Source organism: Lutjanus erythropterus, chromosome 16 (assembly GCF_056507025.1).
Source record: "Lutjanus erythropterus isolate fLutEry1 chromosome 16, fLutEry1.hap2, whole genome shotgun sequence".
Lineage (NCBI taxonomy): Eukaryota > Metazoa > Chordata > Actinopteri > Lutjaniformes > Lutjanidae > Lutjanus > Lutjanus erythropterus.
In genome coordinates this window covers 34750885-34766447 of record NC_139332.1, presented here as the reverse complement: position 1 = coordinate 34766447, position 15563 = coordinate 34750885, and the positions used below count along the sequence as shown (strand labels likewise).

Genomic DNA, 15563 nt, shown 5'->3' with positions numbered 1-15563 from the left:
TGAGCCGCCGTACAAAAACCTCTGACTGTAGAGAGACACGGCTCTCTGACTTTGACACAAACAAACTCAACAAAAACATCCCCAGTTTACCCAGTTTATGATGAGTAATAACTGGTTAAAGTGTGAAAAACCAGTTCACAAATATACATTATTTAATGAACCATTTTTCTATTTAAATGTTAAACATCTACAAACAATATCAGTTTCTCTTACAATCAAATAAATTAAAAGAAAATATTGAAAAGAAAAACTCACCAATAAATCCTGACAAATATAAATAATTATTATAAACATGTTTATTGTTGATCGTGATGAATAAAACAGTATTTTTTATCCCACTGTGACGTTGGTCTCGTAGTGAATTAGGTGGAATTCACAAAATATTCTGGATGAAAATTTGTTCATCAAACTCAAACAAAGTCACATAAAAATGAGCACTGACACATTTCTAATCAATAGACTGATAAAGTGATTGATCCATTGATAAACATCATCCTGAGAGTAATCCAAGTCCCTGTTGGAGTCAGTCAGAGCATTTCCATAGAGAGTGACTTTGCATCAGCAGCACCATGCTCCAGTGCTCTGGGAGAGTTTATAGTCCTGAGAGTTGAAGACTGGATGACTGACAGCTGTCCTTCATGACAACAGAAGACACAGAAATCCTCCTCATCAAAAACATGACTTTGATCTGCGTCCTCATCTGGACTCTCCTCTGCTGCTGCTTCACAGGTAAAGTCCAGAGAATCAAACTCCTCTCCTCTATCAACATCCGTCCCTCTGAAATGAAGCCCACAAAACCATGACGCTGCTTTATGTTTTTGTCTCTGTGTCCTCAGAGTCCAGAGGTCAGGTCACAGTGACTCAGTCTGGAGCAGTGAGCTCTGCTGTGGGACGCTCCGTCTCCATCACATGTAGGACCAGTCAGAATGTTTATGCTTCAGGCAGCACCCACTATTTATCCTGGTACCAACAGAGAGATGGAGAAACTCCTAAACTCCTCATTTACCGTGCTACCAATCGAGAATCAGGGATTCCAGCTCGTTTTACAGGACGTGGATCAAACTCTGACTTCACTCTGACCATCAGTGGAGTCCAGACTGAAGATGCAGCAGTTTACTACTGTCAGAGTTTTCATATCATCAACAGTCAGTGGGTGTTCACACAGTGAAAAACCGTCGTACAAAAACCTCCCTCAGCTGAAGAGGAACTGATGTGACTCAACAGCTGCACAGAATGAAAACACTATTGGTTTGATAAAATACAGTTAGGTGAAATAAAATATTACAACAAACCTTTCAGCAATAAAACAACATTTGTGTTTCTGTAAAATATATATTTAATTGCATTTTTCTTACAACTTTATTTTTTATTGTAAATGTAATTTTCTTGTCACAACAGTAGTGCATGTTTGGCTCCTCAAACACTAAACTCTTAGGAACATTTTAACACATAATAAATAAATCAATACTTTTAAAAATGAATATTCGGTGATTGCTAAAATTAAATAATTTGTTTACTTTCATAAAGAAATAAAATCACAGGTCTATTTTAATCTAATATCAAGTAGTGAAATTGGTTGATTTTGTTGGCAGAAAGCAACAGAGACACTGTTCTACAGTCTCCTGACATGTCAAGTCTTTTTTTTGTCTGAATTTAATGTTACTTGATGGAAAATCTCATCATGTGATGCAGATGATACCCTGCTTTTTATGTTTAATTCCTAGATACAAATTAACTAGAACAAAATACATGGATCTTATTCAAGTGTGGACTTTAGTTATAACACACAGTTTTCTGATGGTCTAATCATAAAGTTACCAAAAATAAAAGATAAAACTGGAATGACAGTAGAAAAATACTGACAGTTTTAAACTGTTAGAAAACAAACCTTGGAAAACTGGGCCTGTTACTGTTGTGGTTTTTCTGCTGTAATCTGAATAATTTTCCTAATGAATAATACATATTGAATAAAGGAAGTCCAAAGACATGTCTCTGTTTGAATGATACAATCTTTATTGTTTTAAAATGTTGAAACTATCAACACAAGAAAGAATTTGTTAATATTGAAACATGTCAAGAGAAAGAGAGAACCAGAGAGAGACAGAGAGCAGTATGAGAGTAAAACCAGCAGCAGAGTCCCAGTGAGTCAGGTCAGGACTGGGAACACTGGTCTGGAACAGGGTGGGGACGACTCGACCCACTGCAGAGACAGAGATTAATAAAGTTTATATGAGGTGAACTAAACTCCATCCTGTTGGTTGCAGCAGAGGAGGCTTCTAGTTCTGTTGATCTTCCTCAGACTGGATGAAACTGGTCTGAGAAGTTTCACTTCCCTCTCTGAGCTCAGTAACCATGGCAACAGACAAGCATCGCTGCTCAACCATGGCAACAGACAGGTGTCAGGACTAAAGATAAAAAGCACTGCACTGAGCAATCTTTAATAAACAAAGTAAAATGTTTTAGTTTGTGTTCAATGTGAAATGTTTAACATTACATCAAGTAATATGAATACCTCTTTCAGTAAAATAAATTAAAATAAAATATTTCTAAAGAAAAACTGGTCACACTTTATTTTCATTACACAAATAAGACATCACAAACTGTACTTTATATCAAATTGGACAAAAACTTGAAATATGCTTTTTATTCAAAAGTAATTAGCAGATTAGTGAAGACCGATGCCAACTTCTTTGAACAAAATCACACTGTCTGTCTACAGTATTATATGATCACAGTCAGACAAACTAGTCCTCCACCTTCCTTTACAGGACAGTTGTATTGTAATATGTCCCAAATTATCCTGTCATGAAGTCTAATAAGGGTCATATTATTTCTAGTTTACATCTAATTTTATACAAAGTACAGCTTGATAGATCTTATTTGTGTGTTTTTGGATGTACAGTATCTAATCAGGGTATAGTTGTATTTGTTTAATGTCTAATAAAGAATACATCTAATATTTATCTGATTTGACATAAAGTGCGGCTTGTTTCATTTTTTAGTGCAGTGAAAAATAAAGTAGGACAGAAAATTAAAAATGACACATAACATTTTCTTCTGTAAACTGATTGATCCATTGATAAACATCATCCTCAGAGTAATCCAAGTCCCTGTTGGAGTCAGTCAGAGCATTTCCATAGAGAGTGACTTTGCATCAGCAGCACCATGCTCCAGTGCTCTGGGAGAGTTTATAGTCCTGAGAGTTGAAGACTGGATGACTGACAGCTGTCCTTCATGACAACAGAAGACACAGAAATCCTCCTCATCAAAAACATGACTTTGATCTGCGTCCTCATCTGGACTCTCCTCTGCTGCTGCTTCACAGGTAAAGTCCAGAGAATCAAACTCCTCTCCTCTATCAACATCCGTCCCTCTGAAATGAAGCCCACAAAACCATGACGCTGCTTTATGTTTTTGTCTCTGTGTCCTCAGAGTCCAGAGGTCAGGTCACAGTGACTCAGTCTGGAGCAGTGAGCTCTGCTGTGGGACGCTCCGTCTCCATCACATGTACGACCAGTCAGGATGTTTATGCTTCAGGCAGCACCCACTATTTATCCTGGTACCAACAGAGGGATGGAGAAAAACCTAAACTGCTCATTTACCGTGCTAGCATTCGAGTATCAGGGATTCCAGCTCGTTTTACAGGCAGTGGATCAAACTCTGACTTCACTCTGACCATCAGTGGAGTCCAGACTGAAGATGCAGCAGTTTACTACTGTCAGAGTTTTCATGTCATCAACAGTCAGTGGGTGTTCACACAGTGAAAAACCGTCGTACAAAAACCTCCCTCAGTCAGACTGAACAGAAACTGAACTGACTGCTGCAGCTGGAAGCTACTGCAGAGACTGATACACTTCACTGACGACACACACACACACACACACACACACACACACACACACACACACACACACACACACACAGACAGACACCATTACTCACACTTGAACCAAAACTTCAAACTTTGACTGTAAGAACAAATATTAACCTTCAGAATCCCTCGGAAATTCGATAAATGATCAAAATGTTATCACGTTCTACTGATGAAGATGAAAGTTGTCCTCACAAAGACAAAAGTAACAAAACACACACACATGCACTGACACACAGACACACTTCTTGCAGAATTTAATTACAAAAGTACATGGGAAAAATTTCACTGAATGTTTGCATAATTAATTTACTACATAAGTGAAAATCTAACTGCATTCATCAACAAATCCAACAGTTTCTCAGAAAGCTGTTGATTGACATTAAAATAAATAACCTTCTTTGCCGATAACATCCCATTATACATAATTAAATTATCATCTTCCCTTCTTTAAGTTATAATCAAATTTCAGAATTAATCCATGATGAAATTTCTGGATATCATGCAGCTATTATCACCAAAACATTTGTTACTTTTACAAAACATAATAAATAAAAACAACTGAAAATAACTGATCTGATGAACTGATTTTTATTGTATTGAAATAATTAAAATTCCAACAAGCTTTATCAATCAAGCATGTAATTGACCTTTCACTAAGCCCCGCCTCCTTAGTTACTGTTGCCAAGTTGACCGAGCTTTCCATTGTCACTCTGCATTTATGCAGTTTACAGTGATGACGGTGGCAGATTTAACATCAAAATTGTATTCAGACTAAAACCTGCAGCAGAGTCCCAGTGAGTCAGGTCTGGACTGGGAACACTGGTCTCTCCTCTGAACTATAAATCACTTTAAATTATTTCGTGGAACCATAAACACAAAATGAAAGAAATTAACTGTCATCAAATGTTATTCATGTGATTTTCAATCATCATCATCAAACTGTTCAAAAGATTTTTCACAGTTTCAAATCTCTGTTTTTCTTTTCACTCAGTTCAGTTTTGTTTGAATAAATTAATCTTAAGTGCATGAAAAACAGTTGTCACGAATGTGCAAAACATTAACGCAATTTCTACAATTTTATCATCAGATTTAAAGTTTTCTGCACTTCAACAATTTTTAAATTTCAGTTTCAAAGGAAACTGTAGCAAAAAGTTTTAGCAAATCTGTAGCAATCTGCTGTGTAAAATAAACTCTATTTGAAGGACCCATCCATCCATCCAATCATCCATCCATCCATCCATCTGTTACTGCAGCCTTGTTCTACTAGAAGGAATCTGAAGTCCTCTGATCAGGGTTCATTGGTTTGAAGCTCAATCTGATTGGATTTGGATACATTTAAGAGGCAGCATGAGAAGCATTTGTTTCTTCTCTTTAATGTGTTTTGCCTTCTTTCTAGCTTGATGTCTACACTTGAAGTCTGTAATGCTGTCTTTTATTGTGAAGTACTTTGTGATTTCTGCTTATGAAAGATGATATTCAAATCAACAAACTGACTTATTTTCCATAGAGAGTGACTTTGCATCAGCAGCACCATGCTCCAGTGCTCTGGGAGAGTTTATAGTCCTGAGAGTTGAAGACTGGATGACTGACAGCTGTCCTTCATGACAACAGAAGACACAGAAATCCTCCTCATCAAAAACATGACTTTGATCTGTGTCCTCATCTGGACTCTCCTCTGCTGCTGCTTCACAGGTAAAGTCCAGAGAATCAAACTCCTCTCCTCTATCAACATCCGTCCCTCTGAAATGAAGCCCACAAAACCATGACGCTGCTTTATGTTTTTGTCTCTGTGTCCTCAGAGTCCAGAGGTCAGATCACAGTGACTCAGTCTGGAGCAGTGAGCTCTGCTGTGGGACGCTCCGTCTCCATCACATGTAGGACCAGTCAGAATGTTTATAGTGGGAATTATCTACACTGGTACCAACAGAGAGATGGAGAAAAACCTAAACTCCTGATTAGGTATGCTAATCAGCGAGTATCAGGGATTCCAGATCGTTTTACAGGCAGTGGATCAAACTCTGACTTCACTCTGACCATCAGTGGAGTCCAGACTGAAGATGCAGCAGTTTACTAGTGTCAGAGTTTTCACTACCCCAACAGTCAGTATGTGTTCACACAGTGAAAAACCGTCGTACAAAAACCTCCCTCAGTCAGACTGAACAGAAACTGAACTGACTGCTGCAGCTGGAAGCTACTGCAGAGACTGATACACTTCACTGAGGACACACACACACACACACACACACACACACACACACACACACACACACAGACAAACACACACACACATTTTACAAATTGAGCAAATTATCTTGTATGAAAATTACTTAATCAGTCACAACTTCTCACCATTTATTTATTTTCATCTAAAATTCCATGTTTTCATCAGACTTTCCAAATACTCAAAATCCTGGGACAGTTAAAGAAAATAAAAGTCCTGGTCACAGGGGCGGGGCCTCCATGGTGGCACGGAGGGGCACCCGCTCCCCTGCAATCTGATTGGCCACCCCTTGTGCTGCCCCAATGGTCATTGATTTGTGGTAATCATTGTGTAAAGTTTGTTACCACTGCAACATGTTAAAACGTGTTAAAAAAAAAACGTTTAAAATCCAGTTAAATGAAAATATAAACACGCTTCAAAAGCTTCAGAAACCTTCATCATCAAAGCTCGTTCAAACAAAACCTGTACAAAATCTTCAAATCATACAAAACTCTCATCACTCTCTCAACATATCACTGCCCATCCTATAGTTCTTAATATGGTTCATGTTTGGTACGAGGTAAAGAAATATTTGAATATATCCAACTCCTTGTCACAGTTTAGTCCAATCTGGAGCAACATTTGATTTAAACCAGGCAAGCTTCATTACAGTCCAGCTGGCTTCATCTGGGTCTAATGAGAGTTCAGTATCCAAATGTGATGCATGGAGGACAGACATAAAAGAGGACATTTCAAATGAAGATTGGAACACAGCCTGTAAGGAGGTTCAGACTCAAACAGACAGCACGAATTTAAAGCTACAACTGGTTGATGTGGACCTACATAAAATGTAATGAAGCTCAGGGAACACTTATACATCGTATCTGTGGATGTGAAAAAACAAGAAACTCTGGAGGGAGGTGATTGATAAAATTATAACAAGTTTGTCTGTGAATTTTCCATTAAATTCCAAAACAATATTGCTACACCTGCATCCAACACATCTGAAGTTGAGAATCAAAGAATATGCATTTATTGATTTTACTATACTGCAGGCAAAACCAGTGACTGTTTTTAACTGGAGGAAAACTGGTTCAACTACAACTGGTGCTTAGGATAATAAAATGGCACAATACATGTCATTAGAGAGAATAATGTACATTCTAAAAAACAAACTGCATGTTTATGAAGGAATCTGGAAGATATTTACATTATAGAAAAGGAGATATAGGACAGCTTATAGGAGTCTGAGGTCATCTGATCAGAGTTTGTTGGTTGTTCTTCACTTCAAGCTCAAGACAAAAGGAGACTGAATGTTTGAGATCAGAACTCCTACTGACACAGGCAACTGAAGACCCATTTCTTTCTTATGTTTAATTTGTTTTGCCTTGCGTGTTTAGCTTGATGTCTCCTTTTTAAGTCTGAAACACCGTGTTTTATTTGTCTTTTGGTGTTTTATTGTGAATCACTTCATGATGTCAGTCCATGAAAGTTGATATTCAAATGAACAAACTTCCTTACTTTCCATAGAGAGTGACTTTGCATCAGCAGCACCATGCTCCAGTGCTCTGGGAGAGTTTAAAGTCCTGAGAGTTGAAGACTGGATGACTGACAGCTGTCCTTCATGACAACAGAAGACACAGAAATCCTCCTCATCAAAAACATGACTTTGATCTGCGTCCTCATCTGGACTCTCCTCTGCTGCTGCTTCACAGGTAAAGTCCAGGGAATCAAACTCCTCTCCTCTATCAACATCCGTCCCTCTGAAATGAAGCCCACAAAACCATGACGCTGCTTTATGTTTTTGTCTCTGTGTCCTCAGAATCCAGAGGTCAGGTCACAGTGACTCAGTCTGGAGCAGTGAGCTCTGCTGTGGGACGCTCCGTCTCCATCACATGTAGGACCAGTCAGGATGTTTATGTTGCGGGCAGCAGCCACTGTTTACACTGGTACCAACAGAGAGATGGAGAAACTCCTAACCTGCTTATTAAGTATGCCAATCAGCGAGTATCAGGGATTCCAGATCGTTTTACAGGCAGTGGATCAAACTCTGACTTCACTCTGACCATCAGTGGAGTCCAGACTGAAGATGCAGCAGTTTACTACTGTCAGAGTTTTCACTACATCAACAGTCAGCATGTGTTCACACAGTGAAAAACCGTCGTACAAAAACCTCCCTCAATCAGACTGAACAGAAACTGAACTGACTGCTGCAGCTGGAAGCTACTGCAGAGACTGATACACTTCACTGAGGACACACACACACACACACACACACACATAGAGCACACCTCTATCAAAGCAGGTTCTTTGCAGATGACATCTTGTTATACATCACAATTTTTTCATCCTCCCTTCTTTCAGTCCCAAATCTGATCACCGATCAAAGCAGGATTATTATTCTTTTATATGTACAGCAAAGTTCAATCCACAGTTTTAGTGCACAGAGTTTACATTTCAGCATATGAAAATATTAACTGACATAAATCCTCTGACTAAGATCTAACATACTGGGCCACATGGTCCCTACAAAGGAGAGAGCATGAACTAATTCTTTCTTAGAAAAAGAACAATATAAGAGAAGAACTTAAGCTTACAATGACATAGATAATCAGTAAGATCAGCAGTGTCGGTGTGCATGAGTAGAGATGTGAGTAAATGTAATGTTGTAAAAAGCAGCATTTTGTCTTTTCTTCTCCCACAATAAATAAACTGTTTCCTGATCTAAAAGAATACTGTCAGGTGTTGAAACTGTTCTCAAATCTGTGGACATTCACACGAGTCTGTTTGACAGCTGATACAGCTGTGGTGCTCTTCATAAGTAACTGTCAGCTTTAAATCACTAACAAGCAGAGGAAGACAGAGAACAAGGCAGGTGGGTTCATGCAGGCAGAACAAACAAGGCTGGACAGATGAGGATGCAAGTGAGATAATCTGGAGGAGAACCAGTGGAAATGAACCTGCATGTATATTACTGAGCTGATCAGGGGAAATAGGAAACAACTGAGTGAGTGAGTGAGAAGATCAGGTGGTGGAAACGAGGAGTAAAGAGTTACTGCAGGACACGAAGGATGGTCCAGATCTGGAATAACATGAGAGTAAGTAAAAGAGCAATGCAACAGAATGGAAAAACAGATGTGAAACAACAGCTGCACAAAAACGGAGACACTTTAGAAATTTACACTAAAGTCGATATAAAACAAAAACACTGTCAGTAAATACAGTTTATACTGTATTAAATTAAAATGGTAGTTTGTTGAAATATGAATTTTAAATATTTGTTTTCATGGCCAGACACATGAGCCTGGCTTTTCCCTGCTGCAGCTCCTCACTGGAGGGGGGCAGCACCGTCAGGGTGGGACGTGCATCACCTAGGAGACACCAATCATCTTAGATTTCCATAGAGAGTGACTTTGCATCAGCAGCACCATGCTCCAGTGCTCTGGGAGAGTTTATAGTCCTGAGAGTTGAAGACTGGATGAGTGACAGCTGTCCTTCATGACAACAGAAGACACAGAAATCCTCCTCATCAAAAACATGACTTTGATCTGCGTCCTCATCTGGACTCTCCTCTGCTGCTGCTTCACAGGTAAAGTCCAGAGAATCAAACTCCTCTCCTCTATCAACATCCGTCCCTCTGAAATGAAGCCCACAAGACCATGACGCTGCTTTATGTTTTTGTCTCTGTGTCCTTAGAGTCCAGAGGTCAGTATACAGTGACTCAGTCTGGAGCAGTGAGCTCTGCTGTGGGACGCTCCGTCTCCATCACATGTAGGACAAGTCAGGATGTTTATACTTGGAGCAGCTACCACTATTTATCCTGGTACCAACAGAGAGATGGAGAAAAACCTAAACTGCTCATTTACCGTGCTAGCACTCGAGTATCAGGGATTCCAGCTCGTTTTACAGGCAGTGGATCAAACTCTGACTTCACTCTGACCATCAGTGGAGTCCAGACTGAAGATGCAGCAGTTTACTACTGTCAGAGTTTTCACTACCCCAACAGTCAGCATGTGTTCACACAGTGAAAAACCGTCGTACAAAAACCTCCCTCAGTCAGACTGAACAGAAACTGAACTGACTGCTGCAGCTGGAAGCTACTGCAGAGACTGATACACTTCACTGAGGACACACACACACACACACACACACACACACACACAAAGTGGATTGAACATCTCACATCGTTAACAGACAGTGAAAATGTATCAAAACAAAGCAGTCTCAGAGCAAATTAAATAACTTTCTCTCTATCAATTTACATCCCATTATAATCTCATGTTCTGATCAGAAACAGACAACCTGAGACAGTTGATGAGAAAAGTCTTGGTCCTGGTCTTTGATCTCAGTCTCATACAGGGTCACAGTTGTGTCCCATTATAAAACTCAATATCAGCTGGATATTAAAAAAGACAAACAACATAAATGATCTACATGATAAAACTATAATTAGTAAGTCCACCTCAGCATGACCTTCATTCATCTGGTCCATTTTAATTCCACCTGTGTTGTCACATCTCTGCAGACATTATCATGTTGTGTGTAGAGTTTAAAGAATGCAGATATTTATGACAAAATTACCCCTAACAAATAGAAAATGCACTTCACTATATTCTTACATTCATTTGATTTAAGTTTAGTTGAAGTAAAGATAATTATGGAATGACATTGGTTATACATGATTAAAGGGGAACATACAAATTCCTTTCATGGTATTTTAATTTATCATCAACCTGGCCTTAACAGCTTCTTTTTCAGTTAATTAAGTAATGTTGTCATGACGACAGCTGAATAATCTGGTTAATAATATAATAAATTTAGTCCTGTGACCTTGATATTGGACACTTTTCTTTGTTTCGAAAAATCTCTTGGTTCCATTGGTCCTTGTGTGTTCTCTATATTCAATAACTCACTGATATCTGGTCACGTCTCAGCTGATTTTGAGCGAGCTGCTGTTTCAACCACTTCTCAATAAACAAATTCTGACCCTTCTGTGCTCCAGAACTACAGGCCAAGTTCTAAGTTACCTTTTATAGCTAAGATTTTAGAAAAAGTGGTTTTCATCAGTTGCACTGAACAGAAACGGTTCTTCTCAGAGTCTCAGATGATCTGTTAGTGTATGATAATACAGGAGGATGTTCTGTTTTGGTTCTGTTAGATCTCAGTGCTGCTTCACTGAAAGGCTCAGGCAGTGTGTAGATATCTGTGGATCAGCTGTGTTCTCCTCTTCACAGGATTTTCTCTGTTCAAAACTGTGTCTCACCAACTGAATCTCTGTCTTGTGGTGTTCCACAAGGTTCTGTAGTGGGTCCACTGCTGTTTGCATTGTACATGCCTCCTTTCAGGGAGACATTAAGTCATTTTAAAGGTATCTCCTAATAACACATTAATAAGTGGCCCTTCGCTTCAAACTATGACACTACAGATATCCCTCTGCAGTAAAATTAGCAAGAGTAAATATGCAACTTCTGGGTAGACTTTCAAAATAAAGGCTCTAATGGTCAAAATTGATGACCACACCTTTAAACCAAGTCTTAAAAAAGTGACATGTAACATGAATTTTATTTTGGTTACATTCCCCTCAAATTCAAAATCCACTTCAAGATTCTTATGGTCTGTTACTGCAGCCCTGTTCTACCAGAAGGAATCTGAGATCCACTGATCAGGGTTTGTTGATTTTTCCACGTGTCAGGCTCGAGAAAAAAGGAGACTCTGTGGTTGAGGTTATAGCTCCTAAACTTTGAAGTTCTCTCTGATTGGACTTGGACACTTTTAAAGGACAACTCAAGAACCATTTGTTTCTTTTGTTTAATTTGTTTTACCTTTTTCTTGCTTGATGTCTGCAATTTAAGTTGGTTACACTATCTTTTATTTTTTTATTTGTCTGTTATTGTGAAGCACTTTGTGATTTCTGCCCATGAAAGTTGATATTCAAATACACAAACTGACTTACTTTCCATAGAGCGTGACTTTGCATCAGCAGCACCATGCTCCAGTGCTCTGGGAGAGTTTATAGTCCTGAGAGTTGAAGACTGGATGACTGACAGCTGTCCTTCATGACAACAGAAGACACAGAAATCCTCCTCATCAAAAACATGACTTTGATCTGCGTCCTCATCTGGACTCTCCTCTGCTGCTGCTTCACAGGTAAAGTCCAGAGAATCAAACTCCTCTCCTCTATCAACATCCGTCCCTCTGAAATGAAGCCCACAAAACCATGACGCTGCTTTATGTTTTTGTCTCTGTGTCCTCAGAGTCCAGAGGTCAGGTCACAGTGACTCAGTCTGGAGCAGTGAGCTCTGCTGTGGGACGCTCCGTCTCCATCACATGTAGGACCAGTCAGAATGTTTATGTTGCGGGCAGCAGCCACTGTTTAGCCTGGTACCAACAGAGAGATGGAGAAACTCCTAACCTGCTTATTAAGTATGCCAATCAGCGAGAATCAGGGATTCCAGATCGTTTTACAGGACGTGGATCAAACTCTGACTTCACTCTGACCATCAGTGGAGTCCAGACTGAAGATGCAGCAGTTTACTACTGTCAGAGTTTTCATGTCATCAACAGTCAGTGGGTGTTCACACAGTGAAAAACCGTCGTACAAAAACCTCCCTCAGTCAGACTGAACAGAAACTGAACTGACTGCTGCAGCTGGAAGCTACTGCAGAGACTGATACACTTCACTGAGGACACACACACACACACACACACACACACACACACACACACACCCCTGATTGTTCAGATGACTGCTGTTCATCTACTTTTAAATATTAAATATAGTTGAGGACACAATTATTAGCCCCCCTATGAAATTTAAAGTTTTTTTTCCAAATTTTCCCAAGTGCTTTTTAACAGAGTGAGGAGTTTTTATCATGGCATTTATAAACATATTAGTTTTCTTTAGAAAGCATATATTTCTATTTGCACACAATAACAGAGTAATTTTAAAAAAAATACCAGGGTCAATATTATCAGCCCCTTTAAGATCTGACCTTTTCATTGAGCCATAGCACAAACCACTGCTGTGCAATGATGTGCTTTAACTTTGTGATGCTCAAAGCTTGTAAAATCAAGTAAGTTTATTCTGAGGGTTATCTTCCAGTTTACACACAGTATAAAAACTTCAGCAAAGGTTTGAGCTGTCACTCGATAAAGCATCATGCCAAAAACAAAATAAATCAGTTTACACTTGGGAAAAAGAATTGTTGATGCTCACAAAGCAGGAGAAGGATGTACAAAGTTATCACAGCATTTCCAAGTGTCAAGAACTGAAGTGAGAAGTATCATCGAGAAATTCAAAGAGAGCCACACTGTACAGAACAAGCCTGGCACAGGTAGGACAACAAAGATTTCAAAGACTGGAAAAAAAAAAAAAAAAAAAAAAAACTAGTGAGAGACGTGTCTAAAGACCCCAGAACAACTGCCAAGACACTAGTGAAGGACTTAACCAAGTTGAGAATTGTAGTCTCAAAGAAGACAGTCACTAGAACCCTGCACAGGAATGGACTGAGAGGTTGCAGATCAAGAAAAACACCTTCAAGCCAGACTGAAGTGTGCTAAGGACAACCTGGAGAAAGATCATGCATACTGGAAGCGTGTCCTTTGGGCAGATGAGACCAAACTAGAGCTGTTTGGCCACAGAGACATTGCTTATATTTGGAGAAAGAAGAGAGAGGCGTATAACCCAAAGAACACCATCTCCACAGTGAAACATGGTGGTGGGAGTATTATGCTGTGGGGATGCTTCAGTGCATCTGGGACTGGGAATCTGGTCAAGGTGGAAGGAATCATGAAGAAAGAAGGGTATGTGTAGATTTTGAAAGAAAACCTCAAGCGGTCAGCAGAAAAACTGGGTCTGGGTCGTCTCTTTGTCTTTCAACAACGACCCAAAACATACGTCACTCCTGGTGAAGAACCACCTTCAGAAGACCAAAGTGAACGTCACTGACTGGCCTGCGCAAAGTCCTGACTTTAATCCCATTGAAAATCTGTGCGATGAACTCAAGACCAAGGTCCATGCCAGAAGACCATCGAAGGAGCTTCAGAGATTCACCAAAGACGAATGACTTGAGACTTGATGAAATCTACAACAAATGACTGCAGGCTGTTGTTCAGCGAAAAGAATACACAACTGACTATTCCCATCAGGGGGGTTAATAATTTTGACCCTGGTAGGTTTTGGTTTTTGTGAAATAATTTTGTTTCTGTGTGCAAACTAAAATAATTTAAGGATCAAAAATAAAACTAGATTTTTGGAAAAGCTGTGTTAAAAATTCCTTGTTCTGTTTAACAGCACTTGGGAAATACTTGAAAAAAAATAAAAAATTCATGGGGAGGTAATAATTTCATCCTCATCTGCAAGAGAAAAAAGTAACTGCATGACACTTTTATTGATCAGATTACACAGACTCCTCACTGGAGGGGTGGGACGAGCATCACCTAGGAAACACCAGTCATCTTAGATTTCCATAGAGAGTGACTTTGCATCAGCAGCACCATGCTCCAGTGCTCTGGGAGAGTTTATAGTCCTGAGAGTTGAAGACTGGATGACTGACAGCTGTCCTTCATGACAACAGAAGACACAGAAATCCTCCTCATCAAAAACATGACTTTGATCTGCGTCCTCATCTGGACTCTCCTCTGCTGCTGCTTCACAGGTAAAGTCCAGAGAATCAAACTCCTCTCCTCTATCAACATCTGTCCCTCTGAAATGAAGCCCACAAAACCATGACGCTGCTTTATGTTTTTGTCTCTGTGTCCTCAGAGTCCAGAGGTCAGTATACAGTGACTCAGCCTGGAGCAGTGAGCTCTGCTGTGGGACGCTCCGTCTCCATCACATGTAGGACCAGTCAGGATGTTTATGTTGCGGGCAGCAGCCACTGTTTAGCCTGGTACCAACAGAGAGATGGAGAAAAACCTAAACTCCTCATTTACTATGCTACCAATCGAGCATCAGGGATTCCAGCTCGTTTTACAGGCAGTGGATCAAACTCTGACTTCACTCTGACCATCAGTGGAGTCCAGACTGAAGATGCAGCAGTTTACTACTGTCAGAGTTTTCACTACCCCAACAGTCAGAGTGTGTTCACACAGTGAAAAACCGTCGTACAAAAACCTCCCTCAGTCAGACTGAACAAAAACTGAACTGACTGCTGCAGCTGGAAGCTACTGCAGAGACTGATACACTTCACTGAGGACACACACACACACACACACACACACACACACACACACACACACACACACACACACACACACACATTTCATCAAGCAGAATTAAAATGTAACCATTTTTGCTTTAACCACCAATGAACATCAAAACAAAAACTTGTATAAAATCAAATTATCTTCTCTATCACAATTTTTCAGTATCCGTTCATATTATCATCCCATGTTCTCATAAATAATAAAGAGCAGCCAACCTGGAAATGTTAATGACAAATGTCTAAGTCATAAGTTTTGACCTCTGCTTCATACTGGATCACAATT

At 39.6% G+C, this 15563-nt stretch overlaps 1 gene segment (V, D, J or C); it reads left to right on the top strand.

Annotated features, from left to right (window-relative positions):
• Positions 1-14679: 14679 nt before the first annotated feature.
• On the top strand, positions 14680-15170 carry LOC146313488 (Ig kappa chain V region 3547-like). The segment is given in 2 exon segments: positions 14680-14724; positions 14841-15170. Coding segments are annotated over 2 exon segments (375 nt in total).
• The last annotated feature ends 393 nt before the right edge of the window (positions 15171-15563 follow it).